We start from the raw sequence: 17389 nt of genomic DNA on the forward strand, positions 1-17389 counted from the left end.
TAAAGGCATTGAAGAATTTATTCATAGCTCTCTTACAATAATACAAACTATAAAAATCTTGCATAAACAAATACTGATATTTAAAAATGAATTTAATTAGTAAGAGTCAAATGATAGTAGAAAAACAACATATGCCCATCTCAAAAACAAATTCTAAATATTTCACAGGTGTAAGGTAAAGATCTTAAATGTAGGTGGAATATTATATAAGGTGAAAGAGATGGAGGGTGATAAATAACAACCTGTCTCGATTCTTACACGCACTTGTTCATGACTATGATAAAGTGAAAGAACTATGGTAAGAAACCACATATTGAAATTCAATAAAAAGTGGTTGCTGGTACTGTTGCTACACAGAATTCTAACATAAAACTCAGGAAGGAAACATCTGACGGTGATGTAGCAAGTTTGCATCAAATGATGCTTGTCACAAGTCTACATTGCCACTAATCTACACACTATCTATGCATGGTTCTAAGAGCAGACGTATTTGAAAGACTTCTTAAGGCAGTTATGTTAACCAACTGCTACATATTTATGGATAAAATCAAAAACAAAATAATATTAACCAGATTAAGATAAGGCCATTGAAGACCATTTTAATAGCTCTCTTAGAATATAACAAACTATAAAACTGTGAAAATCTTGCATTAACTAACACACATATTTAATAAGTACGAAAGCTCAGAGTCATAACAAAATAGAATTAAAAGACACAATCAGAAATATACGTCCATCTCTGAAAACATATTTTTTAAATATTTCACAGGTGTTATACCACCAAAATTGAAACATAGATATCATTTCTATTAGAAAACACTTTATAACCCATTTGGCAAAACAAACAGAGACATATTAATAGGCCTATGTACACTTAAAAATCCAGCACACCTCTGCAATTAATTATTATTCTACATTAAAGCAGCCAGATGGCGATGGAAGATTAATATTTTGGGTTTACATTTAACATGAGAAATGACCTCCCTCAGGTTTTCTTTGGATATGAAATATGAGTATTGCATTGTTACATGTATCACCATCAGTAGACATTTGACTCTTTTTTGTTTAATTTAATTACGAATTTTTATGTTAAAAGACTTAAAATAGTCTGCATTACACCTGCAGATATTACCTGCTGTAACAAGTATGTTTCTATCAAAAAATTACAAAAGCATGAGATACGTTTAAAGCATTAAGAATCAAACGCCTGTTAATTATTGATACTAATTTGGAACTATTGATCAATTCCCGATGGGTTTTTTTTTTCTCTTTCGAATACCTTACTCATAAGTATAAAGCTGTAATACGTAGGTGGAATATTATATATCAAGTAAAAGTAGAAAGAGATGGTGGGTGGTAATAACAACCTGTCTCTATCTTGACATGCACACCTGTACATGACTATGATAAAAGTGAAAGAACTATGGTAAGAAACCACGTCTTGAAATTCAATGAAAGCGGTTGCTGGTACCGTTTGCTACACAGAATTCTAACATAAAACTCAGAAAGGAAACATCTGCTGTTGATGTAGCAAGTTTGCATCAAATGATGCTTGTCACAAGTCTATTATGCCACTAATCTACACACTATCTATGCATGGTTCTAAGAGCAGACGAATTTGAAAGATTTCCTAAGGCAGTTATATATATTTGGGTTGGCACGGGTGGAGGTTTGGCACTTTCCTGTAGATTAAAAGAATTCCCATGGAGAAAAATTTCATAGAAATTCTGTGGAAAAAAAAGACTATGCTGATGCTTAAGTCTTGTATGCATCTTATCACAGGCTGAAATAGTTCCAAAAAGGTATCCATTACAAATAATAGCTTAATACACAGTAGAGTTGGGTTGTGTATTTGATACAAAAAGGTATAAAGTTTCAACTAATACATAATCTCAGGTATTCAGTATGATGAAATGAAATTGGGAACTTCACCAACTGATGAACGGTTTTCTCTGTACTTGTTTAAGATGTAGGTATCCTTGATGTGTGTCAGCCTCCATCTTGTGATCGCAAAAGACTCACAGAATTGTACAACCCCAACAGCAATTGTGCGGATAATCAGGACAGTAGACTTCATACTCAAATCCATAGACCCAGAACCTGCCCTCTTTCTGTTTAAAGTCATACTTGACCTCCGTGACTGGAACTGATCTCAGGACTTGACGCTGTAAAGAAGACAACGAATGTACCCGTCAAAGTTGTAAATAATAAAATGATAATATCATATCTAGTTATAAAAAAACCTGTAGTAACAGAACAGCTTAAATTAGAGTAGCCGGTCTTGGTCTGTGATGTAACGCTTCCTCTACATGAATAACTGTATTGTTGGGCTTCTAACATTAGTTTCACAAAGGTTGTTTAAGTTGTACTCATAGACATGTTCTTGACATTCATGCAGGTTGTACTCATTGTACTTACAACAAGTCTGGTTATCTCACTCAAGTATATGAGGCTAGTCTGTTTCAGTCTTCCAGACCCCATGAGCTGGTCATGTGACATATGCAAATCAACTTTCATCAAGTAGTAAAAAGTAGTATCTATCCCTTATTACTAACCCCTCACCCCACCCGACCCCAACCTTCCAACTAGCATCCCACCCATTCTCCACCCCCTCCTAAGCTCCTACATAAAGATGGATGCTTACAATTAGGTAATGCATACAAGCTTTGATATGGGAATATTTCATCGCGTGCTACCAGTTTAAAAGGAATAAAAGTGATAAATCTCCAAATTTACCTGTTGCAACGTCTTGCAGGATGGCCAGGAATTCTTGTGCTTCTCCACAATTCTCATTGAGTTGGCATTGACTTCAGCTACTTGGTATTGAGAAATAGGCCAAACCTATAGAAAAATCAGCATCGCACATTCCAATGATTATTCTCAATTCAAAAATACTCAGAAGTATACAAGACCGAAATATTCTGGTGAAATATTTCAACCGGTGAAAGGGTGGGGAGCAAGCCAGGAGAAGTTGGGGTGGATAGGGAGGTAAACTTTGTTACAATCAGAATGTGACCTCATTCAGTCCTTTTATTTCTTCTTCATAGCCACTTTAAAGTTTTTATGAAATAGAGGGCAGCAGAGTAGATCTGTCTTTACAAACTGAGACATGCAAAAGTTTTAAAAAAATAAGTAAAACTGAATTGTTTCCTTATATCAAATTTTTCTTGGTTAGTTGAAAAAGAATTGGCAGTTGAGTCAAATAAGGGTTTTTACAATGGAATAATCTAGCATAAAATTGGCAAATCTTTCAACTGTTGTCATCTGCAGATGGCCACAAAGATGACTCCATGTCATAATTTCATGGTTTTCTTCTTCTGGATCATTAACATAATGCACTAGAAGTGAAAGTAGTTGCACGAAACAAATGGCAGCCTGACTGTGAAAGCATATCCTCAAGAAAAATTAAAGGTGTGGGGGGGGGGGGAGGGGCGCTGGTGGAAGGGCAAGGATAGACAGACCATCAAATTAGTCCGAAAATGAATACAAAAATGTCATTTTTCATACTATGGCCAAAAATGCACGTCCGACAGGAGAGCAAGTTAGATTATTGAAAACAAATCTACAAAGGATATTGACAGTTTCTTATCAAACTACAAAACCGGTGTCGAAAACTTTTTCACTGTTCTTCATGTTTACCCAATATCGCATACATTTTCCATTGCCTTAAATGGAATTCCCAGCAAGTATATATACACGTAAAATTTAATATATGAAACAGTTGAGGTGGCTCACATAAGGTAAAGTTTGTTCAAAGATGACCTCTCCAGACACATCTCGTATTAGTTCATCAGGCATGTCCGTGTTTTCAAGAATGTAATCCTCTGGGTTGTTGGTACTGCAATAGAAGAAGTACTTCATATTACCCATAAAAAAAATGTAACCAGCCACAGGGGGCTCCTTTGTTCATCTAGAGCCCCTAATCTCACCATTCCAAATGCCCCCAGCTGTTTCTCCAACACCACTACCCACTCTCCCCCCCCCCCCCCACCATATAGGGTCTGAACATGATTAAAAGTTTAATCGAATATAAGTAGCCTCAAAGAAAAAGTTTTAAAAAAAACATCCCCAATAAAACAAGTACCATTTTAAACATTGAAATAAAAATATCACATTTTGGAAGTTTTCATTAGCTTTGTGCATGTGGTTTGTATTGATATATGAACATCGTCACTGTGATGAAATGAGTCTCATCAAATTCATTCATGATTCACTTACTAACATTCACTAGGCAGAAGAATCTACATGCATGTCCTACTATGATCAATTTCAACCTTACTTTTGAGTTATATTCCATAGCTTTGATAAACTTGTCGATCAAGCAGAAACGACAGCTTTAAAGGTATAAAACTTACCAAGGCCAATGATGACAAATTTACCAGTACAATATCAGTGCAGGTTTGTATTTCAACATCATAGAGGTGCATTGATCAAAACGACTGGACTATTTAGTTTTAGTACACAGACTGTTAGCTCAGCTTTCTCAGAAGCTGCCCAAAACTTGGCAGGCAAAAAACCAAAACAGTTTTAAACCATTGTGAAGTTGGAAAAAAAATTGTCACCAAACTGATGAAAGAAAAACTCAATGGTTTTGAATAGAACAAACTTACTACTGCACAGTGAGCTGAATGTACCATCTGAGGCTACAGCGGCCACTGCAGGTGTGGCATGTCACTCTTCCATCTCCCCCACATGTATTACACCTATGAGAACAAAAATATATAAAATTCATTTAATACAGAAATCAGATGTTTACTCCTCAGCAGCAGGAATCATGTTAGAGACAATCAAAGTATCAAACAGGAATGCATTCTTAATTCTAACGACTGAAATTGTAAAGCTGAAACATGTGAAAAGCCAAAGGATTTCAATTTAGCGAGTGAAGTATGTTGTTATACTCTGTATTATTGTTAGGCCATCAAAACTTCAACGAGATGTTTGGCCATAATTGTTTTGGGGGAAGACAGAAAAGGAGCAAATTGTGTAAGCAACTCTCTGATATCTGTTACAGCTTAAGCTGTTTGAATTTAAATTGCTGTTGGAGCCTTTAGCTAAATATCTGAAAGTGGTCTTCATCAAAATTTGATTGATATGGTTGCAAGAATTATATTTTTCAATATTTGTTAAAGGATTTGTACAAAAGTTGAAAAAAAATACAGTTTCAGATCAATGGAACTTGATGATCTCACGTACATACTTTGCTTATTGCCACAAAAACATCCTCAAGAAATAAATCTACCTAGTAAAACATGCTACCTCAATTGGTTTTCATCTAATGATGCATAGAATTTTCAGCAAATTGTTTTGACACAGGAATATCCCTTTATGTGAGAACATGTCTCAAACAGCCAGAGATGTTGTCTGAGTTGGAAGATGGAGTCCTGTAGGCAAGACCACCAAACAAGTGGATATTTATAATCTCACTCGATGATTATTCACAATACTTACTTTCAGAATATGCATAGATGTATCTTTAATAAGCTCTTTGAATTTTTGTGCTAGCCATTCAGTAGTTGAATGACACATTATGTAACAGAAGCTGTACATACCACTTGTTACAACATGTTATTATGGTTAATGCTATTTTCGAGACAGAGAGAAAAATGCCATGACAAACTACTTGTTACTGCAAAAAAGCCTGCATAGGCAAATATATAAATGTGATAGGGCCTGAAATTTTGATCCTGATCACAGGCTCTCATATTATTGAGACTACAGAATGAAATTTGCATTACCAGCCATCACTCATAGAAGACAGCAAAGAATAATATACACATGGCAGTCAGTGATGTATTGAGAAACTCTCAGTTCTTATCTACACCCCCTCATTCCTGCATTCCACCCCCATCGTTCCCCCATTCCACCCTCTTCCTTCTTCCATACCCACCAAGACCCATGATGTCTTTGTTTTCCAGAAACTCAAATCCAGAGACAAAAACTCATCTTTAGTCTTCATCAAGCTGTAAGTTCAAAGACTCCACAGACTGTCTTAATTCCATCGGCTGAAATCAAAATACTTACCGACATTTTCCATCCCCGCCGCACCGGAAGCAGTGCTCATAATGAGAACCGCCATCGCGATGCACCATGCGCCTTCCGTTTCCATGGCAGCTGGAACAACGAACCTAAGAACATGACAAAAACCTTTTCCTTGAATTGCCATTTTGTTGTTACAATCATAATTTTTTTTATCCGTAGCTATTTTCTCATGACATGGTATTGTTTCTAAACTAGTTTATACAATCAATTTGGCATGTAACACTTGCACAAAAGCACTTTTAATTCTCTGGTATAACTATGTTATGAAACTGATTGGGGTCTATGTTTAGGACATTGATGTTCGAAATATTTTGCTCTCTGTTATAACCTCAATCTGATCCCCGATTTATCCTGACAGACAGACAGACAGAAAGCCCGCAAAATATGTCAAACTTGTTTTCTGAACTAGTATATACCAATCTAAAAAACTGATTAAGCTTCTCTGATAAATTTTTAGACATTTGTAACATATATATACAACAAGAAAACCTGAAATATCAACTGAACCTAAATAGAAGAGTTGACCTCATCAAAGCGACATCAAAATGTGAAGAAGGCAAAGACTAGCTAAATGTAGATGAAATCAGGCAGTCAACGTTTCAACTGTCCAATCGTTAAAAAGTCAAGTGTATAGTGGCTTCCGATATGAACTTCTTTCATGTCGAGTAGAAGCATGCTACTCTCGCAGGTAATGCACTATAACCTACTTAAACTGTAGCATCTCCTGAATATTAACTTTATTTGAAGCTCTGCAATTTTACATTGAAGTACAAGCAAGCAATAGGAAAGGATCACCCCCATCACTTAACCATTGCAACCACTGCCTGGAGTAAAAAGCTTTAGTTCAATGATCGGAAATATTTCCTCACTTGAAGAACAGAGACCTCAGATGACGAGCTTTACTGAAATATTAAGTTGAGCAAGAACAGAGGCAAGGCCACAGAGTTGATGAGACCATACCACAATCAGATACCCCATTTATCCAAATTAGACAGAAGGAATGTTGAATGAATGTAGGGAAATTGTTGCTAGTCTTGTAGAAAATAGTCTACCAATTTTAATAAATCTTGCCTGCTACATTTGTAGACATGTTCTTTACATCCATACAATAAGAAAACCTGAGAGACAGATAGCACTCGTTGTTGAATATAGCGTCAGTAAAATGTGAGAAAGGGCAAAGACAAAAAATTAGGTGGAATCATGCAATCAAAGTTCAAACGTCCAACGTTAAAGTCAAGTGTAGAAGCTCCCGATATGAACTTTCGTTAAGTTGTCAAATCTTACGTCGAGTAGAGTCATGCTACCGTCAATACACAATGTGTTTAACTTTAGAATCTCCAGCTAACTTTATAACCTTTATTTTAAGCTCAGCAACCTACATCAAGTACAACGACCATGCTATATGAAAGTGCCGCATCATTATTCAACCATTGACAAACTCTTATCTGATAGTTATAGTGGCTGCCTCTTTTTCATTAGTCAAAACACCTGTTTTTTTTCCCTCTCACTTGAAAGTTGATAGAACCTGAAACTATATATATATATATTGTTAGTTTGCTGTATTAAGTTTGTGACAGACATTGTGGAAACTTCAAGAAGTTTATTTCTCAAAGCTAACATCATCTGCAGCTTGCATACAAGAATCAAGAGGAACCTTTATAGTCATTAGAGGGCTAGTTGTTAGACACATGAATTTAAACTGCTAGATTTAAATACAGTAGTCCCAAGTATGAACTATGATTCAGTACCATCGTAGCACCAAACTCTAACACTTAGTTTGATTCTGCTATCCTTATTATGATCTATTATTCAGCACCATCTTAACACCATTAAACATGCTCAAGTTGAATTGTTGTTGTTCCCAAGTGTGATCGACAGTATAATATAGCACCATCATAACACACTGTCATTTACCAGCACCTGCTCCCAAGTATGAACTATGATTCAGCACCATCGTAGCACAATACACTAGAATCTAGTTTGATGCTGCTGTCCTAATTATGATATATTATTCTGCACCATTGTAACACCATAAAACATGCTCAAGTTAATTTTTTGTTCTTCCCAAGTGTGAACGACAGTATCATACAGCACCATCATAGCACACAGTCATTTATTGGCACCTGCTTCCAAGTATGAACTATGATTCAGCACCATCGTAGCACAAAACACTAGCATCTAGTTTGATTCTGCTATCCTTATTATGATCTATTATTCAGCACCATCTTAACACCATAAAATTTGCTCAAGTTGAATTGTTGTTGTTCCCAAGTGTGAACGACAGTATTATATTGCACCATCATAACACACCATAATTTACCGGCACCTGCTCCCAAGTATGAACTATAGCTTGCCATCGTTGATATCATAGCACATTACAATACTATATCATAGGGTAGTTTAACGTACTGTAGTGAAATCACAAAGTGGACAACTTTTACCTGTACCTAAACTGAAGTTACGTTAAACATACAGAATAATTAAATAAATAGGCCACATCATTAGCACACACTTAAAAGTATATTTCAGCATATGAAACTACCCAATTTACCCTTCAAAATATTGCTAGTTGCATAAAACCAGGTATCACTTTGAGATCACATCAGTAGTTAATTGCTATTAACAAATCTTCAGACACTAAGCTTTATAGCTACTGTACCTTGTACAGAAAAATGTTACATTCAAATTGGCTTCAAAAGCCTGTAAATAATATATTAGCAACTTAAAAATAAATACAGAAAATCTGAAAATGTGGACCAAACATACCCGTCCCCTTCCATGACAACGATGGCATCTGTTGTATCCCCGACCATAGCAACCATGACACTCCTGACAGACAGCACAATAAGAAAAAACATTAAGTAATAATTGTGCGTTTAATAAATTTATCTATATATTTATCTATATATATATATATATATATATATATATATATATATATATATTGTAAATCAATAAAGAATAACACACCAGAAAAATTCCACTTCACGACTGGTTTCGTCCTTTTGGGACTCATCAGGCGAAGGTAGGAATCGAACCCTGGATCTTGTGTCACGAACCGAAGTCCATACCACTCCACCACAGTGATTCTACTGGTGAGTTAATGCATATAAATTGGCTTTGTATAACTGTCATTGAGGGCGTATTATCCAAGTGTTATGATTGTATGATAAACATATATATATAGATAGATATACATGTAACATAAATGCTAACACCAATTTGGTGTCAACAGTTTGCATGAAATTACAGAAGATTTACCCTTGGAGTATCTGAATGCTTAGATTGAGAGAGACAAAGTTCCATGTGCAGTATAATACAATCCATTATCTGAATCACTAAAGTCTGGAGCAGGATAAAGGTGTCCAGAAGAAATTCAGTTCTTACCAGTTCTGAACCATTAGATTTTGTGTGAAGCAACTTAATTAATCTAATTTGTATCGTACTTCACTAGACAAGTTTATAAGTTATGACAAGACATCAACATACTGGCTCAGAGAAGAATTTTGGCAATTACTTGAACTCTTTACCTTCACTTTACTGCTATGTGGAATTTCCAATCTCTTTGTGTGCGTGTCAAACAGCCCATTTGGTTCGCAGTGGATGTCCCACACTCCTGGAGGAGGGCCACGATCGGCTCCATCTATCGGGCCGCCGTAGTAAGGTTCATGCTTCCAGCAAGTGGTTCTCATCTCAGTGAAAGTCTCAAGCTTGTACTAATAAGAGAGATCATAACTGAGGTAAATATAGCTGGGGCTACTGGAATGCTCTGATAGTACTTCTTTAATGATACAGTATTTGTAAACACCACTGATACTGTTCAATTCAATGATGCCCGGGGGGGGGGGGGGGAGTGAATCCTTTAGAAATATGCCATACTTGCAAAACAGAGCTGAGGTGCAAAATACACAAATTGCTATTCCTAGTTTGGCTTCTAAATGCTTCTAAATTAATTTACAAAGAGGAGGGAGGAACCCTCTCAACTAAAGTTGTAATTTGGGGATTACGACCCGATATAATAGTTCAGGTGTACATCCTTGACACTGATCCTATCGAATTTACAACATAAGCTTAGACTGCGTGTTGGGCAGGTTTTTGTTGAAAGTTAATAGAAAAACATTCTTTATTGAAATGACACAGAATTTCACGTTGAAATTTGGAGCAGCCAAGGAATTTTTGCTTACAAAATAAACTTGAAGAAAATACACAACAGTATCTCATCAATGTACCTGAATTGTAGTAAAAAGACTATACTTACATAATTTGCTTTTATTCAATGTTACCAATGTTATTTGGTGTTAGGGGTGGCAATTTTACCAATCATTCTGGGTATACTACTCAAATAATGGAAATGATTTAACTTAACTATCAGACACCTTTTAGATTTTGGAACCAAGCTAAGGTTCTGTAATTACATGAGTAATTAACAAATTTGACCTAATCATCAAAAACTTTTTGTCAACAAGAAAATTGACATTGGTATTACTGACATGGAAGAAAGCAACTCGGACAAATTAAAAAGATTTTACTCTTTTGTATCGTAACTTGTAACTTGATATCTTAACTTACAAGTTAACTCGATTAAACAAGCTCCCTACATTATAATGAATGTGGTGGATACATTATGACCTTGAAAAACTTGATTAGAATCAACATGAAAAACTTACATGTAAGGCTCCACTGGGATCAATCTTTTTGAAGCTCATGTCTTTGGCAGCTCCAGTTCCATAACAGCACTTCCTGTTAGCAAACTCTAGAATAGCATCTCGAACCTTGGCTTCTTCCATAGAGCTTACACTGATGTCATGAAAAAGAGGATGAAAATATGGGCATCAAATATTTATGAACAATTTACTGATTGACCACTTTTGACATTTTGAAAAATATAAAAGATATATATATTTTTTTATACCAAGTCTTAGAGCTCATTCATAACTTGCACACAGACTTGTAGTGGATTCCAAACTATTGTGTCATTAGCTTATTCCTATTTCTGTATTGCGCCCTCACTTTGTCATAGTTCTTGCTGTGTACAGTACCCACTTTGTATGGCCTTGTCATCTTTCTTTCAAGGATACTGGACTAAGGGAATTCAGAAACCACTTCTCTTCATGGCTTTGAACTGGTGAGGCAGCTTTACCCATCTGCATTATAATGTTACAGAATCCAATTGTAAGCAATCAGAGTGCCATTTAACTTATAATGTGGTGAATTTGACTGGTATAAATGTTGTGAATTATAGTTAAATGACTAGCTACTGACTAACACATAAAAGGCACAAACCAACATTATAAAGAGTAAATCATTACATAGCAAAGCCAAAATGACTTTCAATAATCAATGTGATCAAATTTATAGTACACACAAAGTTATAGAGAATCTGTGACAGTAAAGACTTAAATTATTTCAAACTACTGTCGTAGATGCAGAAATATCCAGAAGATTTTGATTAAAATGGATCATTAAATTTAACCTAACTTACCCAACAAATTTCTCCTCTGGTTTCTGATCCCCATCTGAATAATAAGGGTTACTTGGAGGGGGTAAGGGACCACCTATGAAATGAGAAAAACAATGAACAGTGACAAAAGTAGCAAGAACAAGACAGTATTCATAATTTTGTAAAATTACAAAGCACAATGCATGTATACAAACTTACAAGTTACAGTTCCTAAGATTTATTGCTTATTAAGGTTGTTGTCATGTTTTGAGGTCTGCTAACCTCAAATGACCCAGGAACCCCACCAACAACAACAACAATAGGTTTCTTGCACTCATCACAGTGAATCTGCATCTTGAGATAAAAGATATACTAGAGGTATTGTTCTCCAAACATCACGGTCACACACAGCCACACAAGGACACACACGTACGTGTGCACAAACTGCCTATTACTTTTCTCCCAACAGCAAGGAACTAACGAAGGAAGAAACCACTACTGACCATTCTCATTGCCAACTTTCTCGTACCCAGAGGGTGCCTCAAATGTTGTGGGATCCGGTGGAGCACGGTAGACCGGAGCTGCTTGTTCATTATCCTCGGGATCCGTGTCTGAAGCGTCACTCCCGTCATAACAAGGACCACTTTTGGGCTGGTTCTGCTGCCAAGCTATGAAAATACAGAATGGTTGGAAAAAAAAGTCCAAAATCCAAATATTCATTGAACCTAATTCAACAACAACTAATGGATCTTTGGACTGACCAAAATTTAATTCATGCAAAACGTTACTTAGGATATGCTAGATGCATTTGATTAATTGCAAATTCTATTCTGTGCTATCAATCCTAAATGAAACTTTTATAACTGGCCAACAAATGCAGGGAGTTCAAGTCTAATGTTGATCTATGTGTTTAAAGAAATTCTCAGTGCCCTCATCATACAGTACCGTCACTTTGATTTACACTACTCCCTCTATGGACATTACTGGTCACATAATTGATAGTAGGTTTTTCAATCTGATCAGATAAATAATTTTTAATTTTGTAAATTTGACACAATAAGTTTCCTTAAAGCTTCATGTTTGGCAGATTAAAAACAGGTGATAGCACATCATTTCACGATATCAATAGAAAATTTCATAAAAGAACTAGATGCATGTCATATTGTCTCAAATGCTCTAATGGAGCTCTCATGGTCACAAGCCTAATCACTTTATCACAAATTCAGCCAAAAATGTTTATAGATATGGCTAGTAGCCATATTTTCCTCCTTTATGTTTGAAAATGAAGCAACTTCTAATAGGTTTATCGTTGATATGTGTTGTGTATGTATTAATCTTTGGGGGTTAGGAAACATTTGATCTAACACCAATGAAACAAGACAAGGATGCACATATTTATTGTGTTTTAGGAGACTTTACAATACAAACACAGCTGGCCCTTTTAAGAATAAGTTTCAGTTTATTCTTCATTGAAAGTCCCTTTTTTAATGTATTTACACATTCCAATAGCATTGGTTATATAGTGTTTTATAGATGATGATCTTGGGTGTTTCATGGGTAGTACAGTACCTTGTTGTTGTGGTGGAGGTTGTCCATTAGTCGCTTGTGGTGCATATCCAACTTGTGATGGAGCTGCGTTATAATGCTGATCCATTGGAACACCAGGTGGTGCAGGATATGGTTGCTGGTACGTTGGTGGTAGGTTGGGATCCATATTTGATAGTCTGATTAGCAAAAGGAAAGGAAAACAAAATATAATGCATTAAGTCATGGAAGGTGGTCTTCTTTCTTGACCAACTAACAGAATCATCCCATTAAAAGAATTGTTAATTTTGGCAAATGGAAATGCAAGAAGAAAACTAAAGCATTTGTCACATATTATATAGGTTATAACATACACCTCTTTTCACTGCCCATCTTTGGAGATATTGAATTGTCTGACTCCACCATCATTAATCTATATATAGGAATACAAAAGGGGAAAGTACTTTCAATTGAATGAAGCTAGGCTACAGACAGATGACTTTTGATCTTAGAAAAATGTTGGGAAAAAATAAGTAGCATACAGATATCTAAATTCTATCTCAAATTATTTCTTAACATCTTCAATTACTTTCATATCTCTGTAAACCTAGAGCCTAACTTAATTTGTGATTACTCAGGCTACTGTACTGTACACCAAATCTTGTGTGAAAGTTATAACCTAAGGCTTATTCTTTAGGACTAGCCAATGTTTTCATACCAATAATATAATACTTATCATGGGCAGTGTGCTCCTATTTTTGGATGAAAAGACTAACTTAGAGTTGTGCAATTCATTTGCAAACGAATGACACTGGTGCAATGACAATCAAAACTGAAACTTATAAATTTAATGAGTTAAGGTAAGTTACGGGTTTTAGACCGCACAGTGGATTTGGTGCACCTCATCATTTCCATCAAATAATTTAATTACCACTAATAAATGCATTTACACTTTGATGCCATCTTGCATAAATATTTTTTGAACCTAATAGACTGCATTTCAAGGGCTTGGTGAACTCTGAAGCATAAAAAGTATTCATTTACATTCAGTGAAATTTCGTAACTGAGAGAAATTGACTAAGTATTAAACATATTTAGTAAACAATTGCTGTCAGGTGGCTATTTCACTCTAATAAAGGGAAGGTTGCAAACCACACCATGTTTCCATATTTTTGACAGCTCAGTTCACTTAATTCACTTAATCAACTTCATTAGATCTGCAGAACTAAATCAGTGCCAAATTTGGGATTTTGAATTGGTATTAAGAGTTCGCCAAACCACAGTATCTTTTGAAAATTTGATGTTGGATTGTTTGCAATTCAATAAAAATCCTAATATGAAGACTTTATGCAGATTTAACAGCTTGGTGACATGCAATTAGCTTTTCTGTTGCTGCCAAAAACTACCTTAAAGGCGTTGAAGACTCGCCCAAACCGCGTGCGGTCATCTGAAAAAGTTAACTTTCTGTTGCTGGCAAGTGATGTTTTGTTCGTGTCGCTACAAATGCAGACAGTAATGAAACGTGATACCTTGTTATCTTTAGCTGGGCCTGAGATGTCCATCGCTGTACTGTTTGTACACTGTGCTGTGGGTATTGACCGCAGCTGTATGTACTGACTGTATACACTAGTGTCTAATTACCGACGGTAGCAAGCTGTGTGTGTATTTCTGGATTCGATGGTAGTGTTTAATACTTCTGTTACACCTCATTCGAAACTAGGTCAAATTACCGGCATTAGACGTTTCTTTTTGCGCGAGTCTTCACACCCTTTAACATCTCAAATTAACATCTGTAGCACAAACTTGTAGTGAGAGCAATCAAATTTTTCACATTCTATCCACCATATTACCCATGTGTGTAGATCTGCTGTCGGTGAAATAGAATCAATGAAAGGGTGGTCCAAATTAGCACCAGGGTGCTCTAACATACCACATGGGTGGACGAAAAATGGTGAAGACATATGTTTTAATTAAAAACATCATTAATTACTAACAACAAATTTATGTTGTGTTAAAGGTCATTACCCAGCTGGAAAATATAGGAACTTAAGTTAACACTTTCTCTGGGTGTCTTGCCTAACTTGAATGAATTAAATTTTACTAAAAAGTCTTAGGTGCTCTAAAACCACCTTCTTTACCATACCATGCTGGGCATATGCCTATGGAAAGTTGGAAACAATGAATTAGGCCTGAGGCATACACAAGTTTTTTCTAACAAAAATTATTTTAACTGGCTTAGAAATTTAACTGGCTTAGAATTTTAGCCACCTGCTAAAAATTGATATGGCCTATAGGCCTATGTACTTCTATCAGGTAAAATCAAGTTCACGCTAGGGACTAGGCCTAGTCAAACTGTCTTAGGCTACTCCTTTCCCCCACTTTGTTTTAGGCCTCACTGTATTACTACTATTACTAATACTAAGTTAGGCAAAGGTTTGCTTCGACCTGTCGTAACGTAGCGAAATCTCTATGCAGGTAGACTGAGCAAGTCCCTAGCTTAGGCCTAAGCCTACAGTTGCCTAGATTAAAATAGCGAACCCCACACCGTTTGTAATATCCTAGCCAAAGATGTCGAAAATCCAATTAAGCCCTTCTGTAAGTTAGAACTAACACAGGCCTTGCTTAGGTTAGGTGTTTCTTTCGCAGAACAATGTAGGCGTAGGACCTAACTTACCTCTGACTTGTGACTGAATTCACTTAATTTGGAGAACTTGGTTTCGTGGGTTCAAGTCGTGCTAACGTAAGAGGGGTAGCCTAAGTGATGCCTTACGTTAGAGTCAAAACAACGCAGCCTGGATATAATGGCGAATCAGAGAAAGTGATATCGAAGTTAAACGTTAGATGCACGATGAGTCTCGGATGAGATCAATCTCTACACAAGCAGTTGTCCAGTTCAGACGTATTAACGACGTAGGCATAACAACTTAACAAGTAACAGAAATCAATATAGGAGGACTGACTGTAAAGCCTAAAGGAGTAAACTCGCCCTGCTAACGTAACCATAGCAACCCCACTTGAACCTTTGCCAGCTAGTGGTATCGTAACTAACCACTGCTACTCAAACTGCTGCATATGTTAGCTGTTATAAGTCAATACATGAAAATCGCATCTGAATCGATGCACAGGCTTAATTCGGTGTAATTTTTAGAAGGTAACAAATAAAGAAATACAACACGCATGGTGAAGTTTGTGGAACGCAAAATGTTCAGCGCTCAGTCAAGTGGTTGTCATCACATCTCTTTGTAAAGTTGGGGGGGGGGGGGGTGGGCAGGCGCGTATCGAGGAATTTGCCAAGGGAGGGGCGAAACTGTAGAATATATCAGAGCCGTAGATACGGCATTGCAAACTATCTAAGCGTAGCGCTACCATGAGTTGGCGCGAAGCGTAGAATATGTTGGCTGAAAATGCCTCCCAGATCGCTGGAAATGGCACTTCCCAGGCCTTGTAGTTGCATTTTAGCATTTTCTCTCTTGAAATTAGTAACGATATCATAAAAACATACACAAAAAATATGCTCAGGGGCGGCTGCTTCGCCCCCCCCCCCTTGGCTACGCGTCTGGAGGGTGGTGAGGTATCCATATATGAATATTACAAGATATATGTGGTCATAGCAGTCATGAAATGTTACAACGCAATGAAAAATGCAGCTTTACTTCACCATCAAACACTATGAGAAGAGCTGTACGTAGCATAAACAATATGGACCTACCCTACTATCATGTACGTACGTTACTACAACCTATATTATAACCTAGTATCCCATCCCGTCATATCCCCTACTATATCCTATTATAATTACCTACACCCTGCAGTATCCTACTGCTCTATCTTATACACTACTATACCATATTATATCCTATTATACCCAGCTACTACTAGATACTTCTATACTCTGCTATACCCTTCTGCCTGTAAAGCCCCACAATTGGAAATAATGTTCAGAAGCACACAGCTGCATACATGCATGGGTGTCGATTTGGAGGGGAGGGGAGGAGACCACAAACACACAAACACATGCACTTCTAAGTAGGGGACAGTAATGTATATCCCCCCCCCCCCCACACACACACACATCCTATTTGCTATGGTTTGGAGTCTTTAATGTATTGCCACTAAAGAGGTTTGCCCTCCCTGTCAGTTATCGCTTTCATCCCTATACACAAACAATATTACAAGCTGCAGCTGCTACACTTGGTTCGGTCTGTGCTTAGACCAGTCTCAAAGGACGGTACACATGCAGCTAGGCTCCATTCCAGTTACAGTCCCCCACCTTTGTTGTGTCGGTCCCGGGACAACCTAACAAACTTATAGGAAACTTAATTGACAACACTAATGCAATAGGTCCGTCTAAACGGTTAACTTAATGCATTGTGTTTTATTATCAAG

At 36.6% G+C, this 17389-nt stretch overlaps 1 protein-coding gene across 1 annotated transcript; it reads right to left on the bottom strand.

Annotated features, from left to right (window-relative positions):
* Nucleotides 1–16049, bottom strand: LOC139966247 (protein SSUH2 homolog). The gene is made up of 12 exons (XM_071969088.1): nt 15678–16049; nt 13049–13203; nt 11983–12147; nt 11522–11594; nt 10707–10836; nt 9570–9755; nt 8806–8868; nt 6022–6125; nt 4611–4703; nt 3736–3838; nt 2737–2841; nt 1–2165 (listed from the first exon to the last, which is right to left on the bottom strand). The coding sequence occupies exons 2-12, from the start codon at nt 13191–13193 to the stop codon at nt 2019–2021; spliced, it is 1314 nt and encodes a 437-aa protein (XP_071825189.1). The 5' UTR covers nt 13194–13203; nt 15678–16049; the 3' UTR covers nt 1–2018.
* Nucleotides 16050–17389: the final 1340 nt, after the last annotated feature.

This window comes from Apostichopus japonicus, chromosome 4, assembly GCF_037975245.1.
Source record: "Apostichopus japonicus isolate 1M-3 chromosome 4, ASM3797524v1, whole genome shotgun sequence".
Classification (NCBI taxonomy): domain Eukaryota; kingdom Metazoa; phylum Echinodermata; class Holothuroidea; order Aspidochirotida; family Stichopodidae; genus Apostichopus; species Apostichopus japonicus.